Below are 15,143 nucleotides of genomic sequence, written 5' to 3'. Positions count from 1 at the left end.
GCAGGATCGTGCAGAGAGAGTGCAGAGCTAGAGGACAGGAGGGACCAGATCAGGACTCTGGAAAGTGTCATCCACAGGCCAGGGGAGGTCCGAGAAGACTCAGAAAAAGAGTGATGGTCGGAGGCAGAACTTAGTCCCTAGGGGAGAAAAAGCCAAAGGAAGTGTGCATTTCAAGGTGTTGTCAAATGCTTAATTGAGGTTTCAGAATCTAACCAAGAAAGGGTGTTACTGTTTAGGAGACATCTGGAAGTTTCGGGGGAGCAGAGGTAATATCTACAACCTCTAAGGGCTAAGGAATAAGTTGGTGGTGAGAAGTGGAGAAAGAAAATGTCTGTTCTTTAGTCAAACTTGAAAGAAAATGTAAAAGAGGGTTGGGTCAGCATTTCGAAGAGAGAAGCAAGCTTAAGGCTGAGCATGTTTCTAGACCAAGATCAAGCAGCCAACAGAAATAGGAAGACGAAGAAAGGGAGGAAAGAAAGAGGCACTGTTCTAAACATTTATACAAATTGGCGACTACAGGATTACATGAAGTCTGGAAGCGTGGGCAAATACATATTATCAGTGTGCTTCCACGTGTTCGCTCTCGTTAGTAATGCTCTGTGCAAAATGACAGTAAATATGGTGCACTAGCACATTTCAGTCAGTCCCCAAACATGCATCTGTGACTTGTCTCAGATTTCCACTGACCATACCTGCATTCTCAGCCTACGTACCCCAGAAGTTATCAAGGGGAATCCAAAAACTTGTAAAAAACGTTTCCAGACTGTGTAATTTCCAAAAGAAAGTGAGATACAGAGAGATTAAGGAAGTATAACTTGCCAGTGGTCACATTCAAGTCTTAACTTCAAAGATTCTGTTTTCTGTGAACCCCTCAGCCAGCTTGTGGGGCATCAGAATGCAGAATCTCTGCAGTTAAGCATTAAAAGCAGCGCCATCGGGCTTCCCTGGTGGCGCAGTGGTTGGGAGTCCGCCTGCCGATGCAGGGGACACGGGTTCGTGCCCCGGTCCGGGAAGATCCCACATGCCGCGGAGCGGCTGGGCCCGTGAGCCATGGCCGCTGAGCCTGCGCGTCCGGAGCCTGTGCTCCGCAACGGGAGAGGCCATGACAGTGAGAGGCCCGCGTACCGTGTTAAAAAAAAAAAAAAAAAAAAAAACAGTGCCATCTAGTGGCGAGTGTGCAGCAGGTCAAGTTTTGTGTTTGCGGGGCTTGGAACAGTTTTAGTAGAAGGTAATCATTGTCATCTTAAGGCCATGCTAAAAGAGTATTTCAGGTTTGCTTTTATTAACTGCTGAAAATCCAAGGGCAGCAACGAAAAACTAGAAATCAAGAACTTTCAGATCTTCCATCAAAGTCTTATGAATATAAGAGCTTCAGTATGCAAAGTATTTCTTGCAGTCTGATCTGTGCGTTACAGAACGTCTCTAGGTGGATTCACAGAAAGGAGACAAGTGGCACTGGTAGGCTGCCTTTGGGGAGGGCTGGGGAGCAAGAATTGAAGGAGTGATTTTTCACTGCACACCTATTTCAAACTTATAATTTTGAAGCATGCGACTGTTATCGTAAGTGAATGTTTAAATATACAGGATACTGAGATTTTTCTAATGCAGGTCATGAATGAAAAGCTTCAGCACTGCATGGAGCTAACAGATCTGATGCGGAATCACCTGACTGAGAAGAGGACGCTGCGCCTGGAAGGGATGATTGTCATCCTTATCACCATAGAGGTAGGTAACTTTTATGAAAGTAACTTGACAGAAAACAATAGCAGGAAAGAGCATGACTTTGTTCTAAATGTTAAGTCTATTTGGAAGTGAGGCAGGTTTCAAGTGACTGTGGTAATATTTTGAAAATGCATTAAGTATGATTTTTGGAAAAGTTCCACCTTTTTATTTATTTTATTTGGCCATGCTGCGCAGCTTGCAGGATCCCAGTTCCCTGACCAGGGATTGAACCCAGGCCATGGCAGTGAAAGTGCCAAATCCTAACCGCTTGACCACCAGGGAATTCCCTCCATGTTTTTTTTTTAATTATTTGCTCTTTTTATTTATTTATTAAATTTATTTTTGGCTGCATTGGGTCTTAGTTGCGCACAGGCTTTCTCTAGTTGCGGCGAGCGGGGGCTACTCTTCATTGTGGTGCGCAGGCTTCTCGTTGCGGTGGCTTCTCTTGTTGCAGAGCACTGGCTCTAACCGTGAGGGCTTCAGTAGTTGTGGCGCGTGGGCTCAGTAGTTGTGGCGCACAGGCTCATTTGCTTTGCAGCATGTGGGATCTTCCTGGACCAGGGCTCAAACCCATGTCCCCTGCATCGGCAGGCGGATTCTTAACCACTGCGCTAACCTGGGAAGTCCCTCCCTCCACGTTTTTAAAGATGGCATTTAGGGCAAGTTCTAGCTGTAAATGTATAATGTTCAACCCAACACCAAGCACCTGTGCCTCAAATCTGCAGCTTGCCCTGTAATGCCCTGTAATGCCCTGTAATAACAAAAAAGTTATTAACTTCGGGAGCATTTTTCATTAATCACGACCTTAGAAAAGTCATTTTAGTTTGTACCAGTGATTTGCCATGAAATTATTAATACTTCTCACTTTTTATTTGTAAGGTAATGTTTGAGCTGGGACGAGCATTTTTCTGATTGACGACCAAAGGAAAAGTGTCATTGCAAGATATATTGAAGCTCTACAATCAAAAATAAATGCTCACCTGTTGAGATTAATAGGTATTTAATTTTTTTAATCAAGAAATTGTCACAGTGATCTTTTTCAGTTTCTAAATGTATTGCTGCTTGAATAAAAACTATAAAGAATCTGGCATTTGGGTCTATAACACTGACAGTTTGAAAGGATAATGTTCATTTTATATTTTAAAGAACTTTGGATAATCTGGGCATCTGGGGAATTTGGGCATTGCTCCTAACCTTTCCCCAGGGAATCCCAAGCTTGGCCCTAAGAAAACCATACAGGAACTCCAAAGTGTTGAAATTTAGAAAATAAGTAGGCTTGAATGGCAAAAACGAACTTTGTACACCTGTTTATTTCTAGGTGGCGTAATTTGACTCTGACTGCTCACTGGCACTTTCCTTTTATTAATCAATACTTTCCATCCTTTCACTACCAAGTTGGGTCAAAATATTCTTCCCACGGAGGAATATTTTTTTAAGTTTCTCACATACTCAGGGAAAATTTAAAAATACCAAGTACAAAGAATTTAACATTTATGTGCTTACCATCTTGAATTGATAATTAACTTTTTAAAAACAAAGTCCTGGGACTTCCCTGATGGCGCCCCAGTGGTTGAGAGTCCGCCTGCCGATGCAGGGGACGCGGGTTCGTGCCCTGGTCCGGGAAGATCCCACATGCCGCGGAGCGGCTGGGCCCGTGAGCCATGGCCGCTGAGCCTGCGCGTCCGGAGCCTGTGCTCCGCAAAGGGAGAGGCCACAACAGTGAGAGGCCTGCGTACCGCAAAAAAAAAAAAAAAAAAAAAGTCCTTTTTATCTTCATTTGCCTTATTTTTACACATATCCCCCTGCCCTACTACCCTCTCCCCATCACAATGACTTTTTCATAAGTTATATACATATACAGAGTATTACTGTTCTAAATTGGGACACTGTCAGTCACTTTATAGCTTGTTTAACTGCTATATGGTATACTCCCAAGAGAATACACATTTATCTGTACCCTCACTGATGACATTCATGTATATATTTGCTGGAATAGTGTGAAGTTGCCCATCCTGGTGTCTTTCAGTGCACCGCAAGAGTTCTTCTTGAGTACCGATTTCAGGTACCTATACCAAGGACTATGCAACATGTGGGCATAGATAATTTAAGAATTGCTTTCTAGGGCTTCCCTGGTGGCACAGTGGTTGGGAGTCCGCCTGCCGATGCAGGGGACACGGGTTCGTGCCCAGGTCCGGGAAGATCCCACATGCCGCGGAGCGGCTGGGCCCGTGAGCCATGGCCGCTGAGCCTGCGCGTCCAGAGCCTGTGCTCTGCAACGGGAGAGGCCACAACAGTGAGAAGCCCACGTACCACAAAAAAAAAAAAAAAAAAAATTGCTTTCTAGGGACTTCCCTGGTGGCGCAGTGATTAAGAATCCGCTTGCTAATGCAGGGGACATGGGTTCGAGCCCTGGTCCGGGAAGATCCCACATGCCATGGAGCAACTAAGCTCGAGCGCCACAACTACTGAGCCTGTGTGCTGCAACTACTGAAGCCCATGCACCTAGAGCCTGTGCTCCGTGGCAAGAGAAGCCACCGCAATGAGAAGCCCGCCCACTGCAACGAAGAGTAGCCCCCGTTCGCCGCAACTAGAGAAGCCCGCGCGCAGCAACAAAGACCCAACGCAGCCAAGAAATAAGTTTAAAAAAGAAAACTCATTTCTACCTTAAAAAAAAAGCTTTCTAGATCAAGTTCCACATCAGCACTTTCATAAAATCGCTGTGCCTGCACTGTCACCTGTAAGCAGCGTATCAAGCCTGTTCTCCTCTCCCATTTTCCCAATCTCACAATGTACAGAAGGCATCTCACTCATCTTCAATTTTAGTTTGGTCCACTGTATTTTAAAACCTTTAAATATACTTAACCTGCATTTTAAAATCTTTAGAAAGCCAAAGGACAATTTGAAATACTGGTCAACAGAGCCTTCTTTAATAAGAGGGGCCATTTCCAGTAAAATTTTACTCCAAGTATCAATGTGTACAATTTGCTGTTTGGGTCAACTGTGTAATTATAAAATTTTAGTACAACAAAAAGAACATGAACATTTAGTGCTTTATGGTCATGGCAAATTAAAATTTAACATTTCAACTTATACACAAATACGTAACGAAGAACAAAAAGACAGTGAGACCTTAAAGCATAAAAATTTATTAGGATAACATTTTGTGGGGGAAATGTAACAAATACAGTTTTCAAGAAGAAAAAGGAAGGTAACACTTGAATCGTTTACTTATGTTTAAATGGATCACGGTGGACATCAACTTATTGTATTACATTCCACTAAGATATATTAAAGATATAAATTATTTTATTGTTTATATATAATTTAAATATTTTAAAATATCAATACTTATGTCAGAAATTACACATTTTTCAAGTATTTAAATTTATGATAAAAGCTTCAACTCTATATATAGAGTTTTTAAAATTATTTTAGGTATAATACAAACATAAAAGTTTTTCAAGATCACAGCTTCTCTCAGAACAAAATGTCTGTGAGGATTAATGGAATTAACATATGTGAAGTTATGAGTTAACTGTTAGTACAGTCCATCTGCGTAAAAACCCATATATGATTCTGAGAGTAAATGAAGGCTGAATCAAATCCCCAGGATCCCCTTTGAATCCTTAGTTAAGAAACATGTCTGAGGGCTTCCCTGGTGGCGCAGCGATTAAGAATCCGCCTGCCAATGCAGGGGACACGGGTTCGATCCCTAGTCCAGAAAGATCCCACATGCCGCAGAGCAACTAAGCCCGCGAGCCACAACTACTGAGCCCGTGTGCCACAACTACTAAAGCCCATACGCCTAGAGCCCGTGCTCCTCAACGAGAGAAGCCACTGCAATGAGAAGCCCGCACACCACAACAAACAGCCCCCACTCACAGTAACTAGAGAAAGCCCATGCGCAGCAACGAAGACCCAATGCAGCCAAAAATAAAAATAATATATATATATATATATATATATAGCTAACATAAAAGTATGGACCTGGGACTTCCCTGATCGTCCAGTGGTTCAGACTCCTCACCTTCCACTGCAGGGGGGCACGGGTCTGATCCCTGGCTGGGGAACTACGATTCCTTGCAGCAGTGTAGCCAAAACAAAGAGAAAGAAAAAAATGAAAATGGACCAGAGTGCTTCTTAAACTCACTCAAATGAAGACTTACAGAGGACAACAAACTAGTATCAAATACCTCTCTGATGGTTCACTAATGAAATCTGATGAACTGGAATCCTCCAATTTCCTTCAAGTGGCCCTTTTAGATCCTGGGTTTCCCGGCACTGGGGGCTTTTCTGGAGCAGCCAGGCTTTCAGGGTTAAGCTGGGGAAGGTCTAGGCAAAGCAGCCAGCTGTTATCTTCAGACCACATTTTTAGAAATTAATGATGTTTAAACAACCACCTTTTTCAAATCAGGACTGTGCTGGCAACTCTACAGATCTTTAATAAAACTAAAAACAGGATCCTCTCCTACCAATGATCAACTATCTTCACAAAGAAAAACAAGTTGATACGTACACAGCTGTCATCAATTGGGGGAAGTAGTTTTCCCCTATATATTTCATCATTAATTTCACTTTCAAACATTAAAAACTCCAGTGACACACAATTCTATAAGCAAAATTTCAGACTTTTTTTGTTTAATATTTCACAACTAACATCTTTAAAAATCCGTTGTGCTATTAATACATGTTACAACTTTTTATGACTTTCACTCAACTTAGCTGACTGAAAGCAGCCAGTCTCAAAAGACTACATATTATATGATTCCATTTATATACCATATGCTGGAAACGACAAAAAGCGATGGAGGAGGAGTCACTGGCTGCCAGGGAGAGGAGTGGGAGGAGGATAGCATGCCAAAGGACAGCATGAGGGAGTTTTCTGAAGTGACAGAGCTGTCCTGTATCCTGACTGGGGTTACATAAATGTGCACCTATATTCAAGTTCACAGAACTGTACACCAAAAGGAAAAAAAGTTAGTTTTACTTTAAGATAACTCTAAAGATTTCTTTAAATCAGTGACTATTTAAAAAATATATTAATGATCCTGTCATTTACTGAGGCACTGTGCTAAGCCCCTTAACATACACTTTTTTAATACACAGCCCTGTGAGATAAATATTATCCCTATTTGAACAAAACAAAAACTAAGGCTCAGAGGTTAAATAACATGCCCAAAGCCAAACAGCTTAAGGGACAGAGTATGATTCCAACCCAGATCTGACTCCAAAGCCTATATTCTTAACCACGGTAAATATATACTCTCTGCCCTCTACTCATAAACACCAACCACGCTTGTCTCTCCTAATGTCAGGAAGCCGTTAAGTTTTCTCACTCTATTCCTAACTTAACACTCTACAGATAATGTGAAAATGTGCAGACTGACTCTGGAGCAGCACTGTCCAACAGAACTTTCTGTGACAAGAGAAATGTTCAATATCTGTGTCATCTAATATGGTAGCCTTTGGCCCCATGTGGATACTGAAGCACGCGTGGCTAGTGTGACATTAACTTACATAGCCACATGTGGCTAGGAGCTACTGAACTGGACCAGCACAGTTCTAGAGAAATAATATACCAAGAGCACGCATGCCACAGAAAGAAGCAACTTATCAAACTATGATGGCCACTTGCCAACAGTAAAACAATTCAAGGTAGATGTATAATGGAGTAAAGCTGAGAAATGCACAACCCCCAAACATGTCACAAAACCACATCTTATCCACTCACCCTTCAAGATTCAGTTCTAACACCAACTTCATTGTACCAGCACACCATTTTGCACGTGTAGTATAGAACAAACTGTGTATTAAGTATATGATTGTGTTCTCCCCCACTGGACTGTGGGCATCTCAAGAACAGAGATAGTGATTAACACATACACCAGCTGCACCTACCACATATATCCAGAGGCTTTCTTCAAAAATAAACATTTCTTCATTCAGTTGTGGTGGGAGAATTATCATCTTCGGTCCTTCAACTACAAATTCAATTCAGTCCTTCAAGTACTTGAGTACCAGCAGTATATATGAAAGTAAGTCCCTGTAGGGATCTTACAGGGGGATAGGAGATACAACATATATAAATAAATACCAAGAAAAGTAATTACATAAGTAAGTACAATCAGTGCTTTAGGGCAGAATAGAACTGTCAGGTGTCCTGGTGGTAAGATAAACTAGAAAACAGTCTAAGAAAAAAGCAGCCATTATCCAATTCTGTAACAGCAGAAGTGTAAGACGATTTACTGTATCCCCACCTATTACTCAGAAAAGCCTAATGGGAAAAAAAAAAAACAACCCACAATCAAGGTGAGCCTTGGTAACTCATCCTGGCCTCACTCACGCTACCCATGCCAGGGACTCACCCCACTCCTTGGAGCGGTCAGCCAAAACTAAGCTTAGAACAAAGCCTTCTAGATCTGAAGTTTCCATGAAAACTTCACAGCAGAAAAACATGGTGTAGTTTTCTTTACACGCACACCCTGATTACCTTTTAGTTGTAACATCTTCTTTTAGGTCCTGGAAATGTGCTAATTGGAAGAGTTACAGTACAATTACAGTTACAGTACAATCTCAGGGTCAGTAATATAGGCAGCACATGGAGCTAACCATAAAGTAGTTAAAATTCATTTAATAAGTACATTTTCCATTTCCTCGAAAAATCAGTTGGGACGGGGGTGCTGGTATGAGGAGCCTGCAAATTCATAAAGACGTCAAGCATTATCCAGAGACCAAATAAACTGACACTGTAACTATGATCATGTAAAAATACAAGCTGCAAGACTAGAGAACAAAAGTCCCACACTATAACTTCTTCAGAAAAGATTTTTTTTTTTAAATCAGCCAATTTTCTCATCTCTATCAGCACACAGATTATTATTTTCTCATGACAAAAAGTCAGAGAAAATCTGTTTCGTTTTCCTAGACTGAATGGGCTTGGCTAGTTAATTACCTAACTTCTTTGAGCCTGTCTTCTCAAATTTTAGAGGAAGGAGTGTGACTAAATGCCCTCAGAGAAAAAACTGACTTAATTAACTAAGATAATTACTTACAGATTGACTTCAGCAAGAATTCTGGTTCAATCCTAATTCATCCATAAACAGGAAAAATATAGAACTGTGGTAGTTATTAAAATGTCATAAATTCTTTGAGACTCTTCCCTTCAAGACATGGAGCTTAATTCCTCTCCCCTTGGCTGCAGGCTGGACTGAGTAACTTGCTTTTAACTAACAGCGTGTGGCGGATGGTGATGTCTCCTCGCTCTTGCTTGGATCCCTTGCTCTGGGGGAAGCCAACCACCACCATGTTGTGAGGACACTCAAGCAGCCCCAGAGAGAAGAACCGAGAACTACTAACCCGCTGGAGTGTAAGCCGCCCTGGAAGCAGATCCTAACTCAGTCAACTTCTTGACATAAAAAACACCTCATGAAAGACCCTGACCCAGAACTACCTAACTAAGCTACTTCCAGATTCCTGACCCACAGAAATTCAGAGATAAACAAATGTTCGCTGTTTTAAACCACTTAAGTGTTGGGATAATTTGTAACAGCAACTAATACTAAAAACTGAAATACCAGTTTTTGCAAACTGTGGACCCTGATCCATTTGTGATTTATGAAATCAATTTAAGATACCACAATCAGCTAATTTTTTTAAAAAAAATGAAACAAAAGATAGCAGAGTATATACCCATAGTAACAAGTACTATTTCCTGAAAATTTTGTTTCAACTTTACATATATGTGTGTACCAGGTAGCATTTAATAAAATATATTTTTTTAGAATCTCAACAGGAAAAGTTTTAAACCCACATGCCTACGCTAATAGGTTTAAAACAAACAAAAAAAAATTGCTAAAGTACAGGGAATCCTTGAAGGAATACAGTCTCAGTAACAATCAACTATAAAATAAGCATCTTCTACAGACTTTTTAACAAAAGCAACAAAATCTAAGACACACAAAATACATCTTTTCTGACTTATACGTTAAGCTTGCAAACACAGGTGTGGCATCTACCCTAGACTTAGAAATCTAGCATGTAAAAAAGCATGTCGTTCTCCCAATTTAAGAAATTACCCGTAAGACATTCTTCAAAAAATTATGTAGTGAAGAAGCTCTGGGATGTACCCACATGTATTACTTTCTCTTACTATTACTTTCATCATCAGTGTTAAAGGAAATTCCATCTTCAACCTGAGCGCACACAAATTTTTGCCCACTCCCCCCCCCAAAAAAAACCCAAAGTACAGTACTGTTAAACTGCTTTCTGCCCACTGTCCAAGTCTCCCTGGAACTATCCCTCTTCAGAACACAAGCAAGTGCATATATCTCTGGTTGTACCTCAGCATAACACATATCAAAACTTTCAGCAACACAAGACTCTGCAGAATATTTATGCATAACGTAACTTCTGATGAGTCCACTTGATTATTTGCTTGCACTGAGATTTTCTTTGAGGTAAAATGTGTGAAACTATTTTTGAACTCCCAATTTGCCGAATTTATTTTCAAAATGAAAAACAGATCAGTACACAAACACTAAACAGATGACTTAACTTCTTTTTCTTATTACTTAACTCAGGGCATTTGTGGCTCTCCCATAACCAGACTAATTGACAGCTTCCCTTGGCCCAATCCGGACAGACTACTAGCCATTCTCTGCAAGAACTAAGTTTTCTCCCCAACCTTTGCATATGTATCCATCAAAATGTTTCTACTTCAACCAGTTGTAGATAGCAGATATAGTCTGTATAGCACTCCTTATAATGCTTTTACTTGATGATGGTGACTAAAAATCAAAATAATTGGCATACTTGGCAAAATCCAAGTATCCATCATTATGCCTTCCAAGAATTAGCAGCAAAGCCACCCCAGTTCTAAATTCCAGAGCAGCAGCTCTAAAAGAAAAGACTAGGATGCTCCTGACAGCACTTTCTCTAGGAGAGAGATTCAGTTTCAGGAATAACCCCAGGGTTTATTTCTATACAATAATATAGAGTACGGTACTGAGAAAATATTTGTTGATCTTAAGAATAAGCATAGTTACTCTGACTCAAGGCCAAATACTTGGGACACATAGCCAAGTTTCTGCCCTATGGCTTCATCTAAAACTTCAGCATTAGTTTTGCTCAGTTTTTCCTTTGGTTTCTCTTAAATCAGTTCACTCTCCATGTAAGCACTCATCAGACCATAAACTTGAAAGTTCAAAGTCTAAAAGAATTAAGAACCCAAAGATCTCTAACGATGTCTACCAATCAAAATCACTTTAGTTTCCTAATGAGATGAAACAGATCTCAACTGTAAAGCAAATCCAAGGAAACTGGCATGCCAGTCTAATGGCCAACTTTGATGTTTTAGTGATAGTGCACCAGAAATGCTTATAGCAGGGTCAGAATTTGGTTTTGCAAGGCAGACATTTAGCCATTCACAAGTCATTTATCTAGCTGATCAAAGAACAAGAAAGTTCAAGGCAGGTATGTACTAAATCTATTACTCACTTCTGGACCACTAAAGTTACACAGCTGCTTATTTTGTCTTCAAAGAAGAAGGAATTAGTCATCAGTAGCCCCAGGTACGACTGGATTACCGAATCACACGCAGATTTTTAGCAGGGACACTGCTGTATGTTAAATTAACTGTCTTAAGATAATAAACTTGCCTTAAGTATTTTGTGAACTACGTGCCAGGGCACTGTGCTTAGGTCTGGCTGTGTCAACCAAAATGGGTTCCACATCAAATCAAGGAGCTTATATCCAGGATAGCATGCTTTAAAACCAGAGTAGCCTAGGAACTGCTGCCTCCATTTTCTTACAAATCAAGCCATATTCTTTTTTAAGTCTTCAAAATCCTAGATATGTAAAACAAATCGTTAAATGCACTCCTCAAAGGACTAAATCATACTTCTAAAGATATAAATAAAATTCTAGCAAAATGGCAACGACGCAAAAGTAAACTTTAACATGTTAAGAATGACCATCAATGAATATTAAACCCCATGCTTGCCCTGTTACCATGTTTCAGGACCTCTAAATTTAACAGAATGGCCAACTCTGGAAGCCACTCTAACAATATCTCAGAAACCAAAGCTTAAAAGGAGAGTAAATTGTTCGTAAGTAACAAACACGCTTTGCAGACTTCGACTTTTCTGGACCAAAGCTTCATAAGCTAAAACCCAATTACTGAAATAAGCACCAAATTCAATCCTAACAGAAACGTCTTACATCACACTCATCTGGTCTGTAAGGAAGCACTTCTACCTCTACACACAGCACCAACAAGCATGTCTACTCCAGTATGCCTTCTCAATTACCACTGGCGGTAAAAAAAAGTATTAGTAATTTCACAACTATCTCCCTGGTTCTCAAGTCCAATCCATTTCAAGTCTTTCAAGGTTAAAATTTATGCTAATACGGGAAGCAGAGGGACAAAGCTATAGGCTAGAGATGTCAAGCACAAGCTTGCAGAAGGATCCAAGCAGTAATTCTCCATCCCTTCCCCGAGCATCTCCAGGATTGTCCTACCTAACACTTCATGTAAACATGGGGCTTGTGACTCAAGCCTCCAGCCCCAATAGGTGGAGAGAAGTTTCCTCGCCTCGGCTGCACATGGTCTGCAGAAGTTTGGCTGGAGTAGAGCGCGGAGCCTGGGTGGGAGCGGCAGCGTACTTAGTGCTGCAGGCGGCGGCGGCTGCGGCGGCGGCAGAGCAGCAGGAGGCGGAGGCGGGCGGGGGGAGGGGAGGCGGCTGGGGGGGCGGAGGGGGCTCTTGCCGCCACAGCTCTCTCGCCGCCTCTCCCCCCCGGCGGGAGCCGCTCTCAGCCTCTTTGCACTAGTCGCTCCGCTCTCTCGGTCATGTGACCTTAACGTAACCGGACAGGAAAAGCCCCGCCGCCGCCGCCGCCGCCGCGCCGGAGACACCGACCGCGGCGGCAGCAGCAGCAGCAGCAGAGAGAAGCAGAGGCGGCGGCGGCGGGGAGAGCACGGCCAAGGCTGCCCAGCGGTGCCTCCTCCACACCCCCCGCCGCAGCGACACCGGCGACAGGTAAGCGCGCACCGCCTCCTCCTCCCGGGGCCGGTGCCCACGTGCCGCCCCCGGCCCGGGCTCAGGGAAAGCGAAGGGGGGGGCGGGGGCCACCGGAGCTCGCAAACGGTTCCGGCAGCGACGGTGGCAACAAAGAAGACGAATGACCCCAGTCCCGGGGCTTCAGCTGAAGGCAGGCGGAGGGCCCGGACCACACGGGGACCCGGTTCTGGGAAGCGAGGGCACGGGCGCCCCGCAGGGGCGGGGGCGGCTGCGCCTGGCGCCGGGGCTCTGGCCGCCTGACAAAACCATCCCCCGGAGCCAGGCGGCGGCGAGTCGGCAGCAGCTCCATCCGGGGCTTTGCGCGAGGGGGAGGGGACGGAAGCCGAGAGGGCGGGCGGCGGAGAGGAGGAGGGAGGGAGAAAGGGGAGGGGGGCGATTCGCGTTCCGTTCCCCGTCGCCGGTCCCTCCCTTCCCGCCGCCACCGCGAAGCGCGTCCCGAGCGGCGGCTGCCGGTGAGCGTCCCGCGCTGGAGCCCCAAGAGGCCGGCCCGTCAGGTGCGTAATCCTTCCGTAATCGCCTCGCCGCCGCCTCCTGCTGCTACCGCCGCTGCTTCTTCGGCGGCAAGGCTGCGAGCTGCGGAAGTGGGTTTGGGGGAGGGGAGCGGAGAGGGAGGGGGAGGGGAGGGATCCGGTCCGACCGGAGCAGGCCCGGCCTCTCTGGCGCTTCTCCCAGCTGCAGCGGCTCCTACAGCTGCTGCCGCTACTGCTGCGGCTCCGCCTCCCCGCTCGCGGGCGGGGGCGCGCACGCGCGCTTCCGGCCTCCTCGGGTCTCGCGCTGTCTCCCGCTCTCGCGCGCGCTCTTCCCCTCGCCCTGTCTGGCCACCCCCCCCGCCCCCGGCGCCGGAGCTGTTGCGCCGGCCGGGGCGTTGCGCACGGCGTAGGCGTCGGCATTGTGTTAAACTCCGCGGGACTTGGGCGAGCGCGCGCGCGCACGGGGGACTGAGGAAAGCGGAGAGCGTGCGGCGCGGCCCAAGTGCGTCGCTCCTCCTCTCCCCTCAGCACCTCGGGGATGGGGGCGGGGCCGGGGTGTGCGGCGCCTGGCCCCGCCCCCGGCCTCGGCGCCCGCCCTTGGCGGGGCGAGGCTGGCGGGACTAGGCTGAGTAGGTGGCCGTTGAGCCGCTTTCTGGCAGAGGGTGGGGGGAAACGCTGGCCCCCGCCCGTGCCGCGGGGGTGGGCGCGCTGAGCGGCGGCTTCCAGCTTCCGCTCCACGGGCGATCTACGCCTCCGGTAAGGCCGAGGCTAGCCCAGAGCTGCGCTGTGGTTGCTGGCTGCTTGGCCTTGAGGCCGGCCTCCGAGCCGCGCTCCCGGCCGATGCGGCCTTCACACCCGTGTAGGGCTTCGCGGAGGGGAGGTTGGGGCGCGGAGGCTGCTTCCTGGGGCCAGAGTCGTTTCCTCGGTGTAGCGAAACCCCCAAACCATTCATTTTTAAACAAGGCTGCAAAGAGACATGGTGATGCAAAAGGTGCTTAGGAAGCGAGGTTTTTGTTCCTTTTAGCTGGTAGTGAATTAAGACGGCAGTAAAGAAAGCAGGGGTAGCAGAGCGGGCAAGAAAGTGGTTGGGCAGAGTGAAAATGTAGTTATTGCTACGCCATTTACTGCGAGAACTTCAACTGCTGAACTCCTAATTATGCCGTAGGGAAATAACCCAGGCTCGTTGCCCCGCCCCCAGTTTGCGGTGTTCCTTAGCTCTTCATCATACAATGGGCCCCCTTGGCGTGTGAGTCTCAGGTCTATTCATTTTCATAGGTTATTGTTTTAGTAAAATAAAGCATTAAAAAGATCGGAATCACGGGCTCAAGCAGAATTCCAAGGTGCTCTGGGTTTCCTTAAACCCAGTCCTTCCTAGGACCGACCCTCTATGTTGACCCCTAATGGGTCACTGGAGCAGGGTATAAATATCACGAGCATTTTAGTCTGAGGGGCCTGAGATTTTATTAGGAAATCAGAACTAAGACATTTTAAACCCTAATTTCTCTGATTTATTACAAGCCAAAATTAATTGTTAAAGGAAATTTTTATTTTGCATTCTAAGTGATCTTGGTATGTGTCCAGGGCATTTTCAAACTGTTAAAAGTAATTTTGAAGAAGGAAGTTTACGACTAATAATACATTCCTGTAAACTGGGCGTTTCTCACTTAATAAATGTGTGGTTTGTATAAGTTTATTTTCTAGCCAAAGACTTGACCTGTGTTGAAACCATCACCAGATCTCAAAGTACAAGAAGTGGCATACCAATGGTATCGGTGCCACAGATAGTCAACAGTGGAGGAACCCTGTTACGGGATGGCAGATAAACCACCCCTAAAGCTTTGCTGTACAGTCCAGCTGCTTACTTGCCAGTTTC

The 15,143-nt window shown here is 44.9% G+C and overlaps 3 protein-coding genes across 13 annotated transcripts in view; 2 read left to right on the top strand and 1 right to left on the bottom strand.

Annotated features, from left to right (window-relative positions):
• Positions 1–4,131, top strand: part of RMND1 (required for meiotic nuclear division 1 homolog) — a 34,666-nt gene extending 30,535 nt beyond the window's left edge. For 6 of the 8 annotated variants that reach the window (XM_060283352.2, XM_060283351.2, XM_060283349.2 and 3 more), the window contains 2 exons: positions 1,609–1,725; positions 2,602–2,812. In XM_060283352.2, coding sequence (XP_060139335.1) covers positions 1,609–1,725; positions 2,602–2,634 — 150 coding nt within the window. In that variant the 3' untranslated portion in view covers positions 2,635–2,812. Of the gene's footprint in view, positions 1–1,608; positions 1,726–2,601; positions 2,813–4,113 lie in introns of those variants that run through there. The other 2 variants (XR_009558676.1, XR_009558677.1) reach the window with 2 other exon arrangements.
• A 618-nt stretch (positions 4,132–4,749) lies between these two features.
• LOC132593352 (uncharacterized) overlaps positions 4,750–15,143 on the bottom strand; it is a 10,951-nt gene continuing 557 nt past the window's right edge. The window contains exons 2-3 of the mRNA XM_060283527.2: positions 5,916–14,015; positions 4,750–5,801 (exon numbers count right to left, since the gene is read on the bottom strand). Coding sequence (XP_060139510.2) covers positions 12,119–14,015 — 1,897 coding nt within the window. The 3' untranslated portion in view covers positions 4,750–5,801; positions 5,916–12,118. The remainder of the gene's footprint in view (positions 5,802–5,915; positions 14,016–15,143) is intronic.
• ZBTB2 (zinc finger and BTB domain containing 2) overlaps positions 12,554–15,143 on the top strand; it is a 23,783-nt gene continuing 21,193 nt past the window's right edge. Inside the window, exon 1 of one of the 4 annotated variants that reach the window (XM_060283635.2) lies at positions 12,554–12,758. The gene's annotated coding sequence lies outside the window, so the exon portion shown is untranslated. Of the gene's footprint in view, positions 12,759–13,127; positions 13,295–15,143 lie in introns of those variants that run through there. The other 3 variants (XM_060283637.2, XM_030853154.3, XM_060283636.1) reach the window with 3 other exon arrangements.

The sequence above is a fragment of the Globicephala melas genome, chromosome 14, assembly GCF_963455315.2.
Source record: "Globicephala melas chromosome 14, mGloMel1.2, whole genome shotgun sequence".
Classification (NCBI taxonomy): Eukaryota; Metazoa; Chordata; class Mammalia; order Artiodactyla; family Delphinidae; genus Globicephala; species Globicephala melas.
The sequence above is the reverse complement of the archived record's forward strand: the minus strand, read 5'-3'. Positions and strand labels throughout refer to the sequence as shown.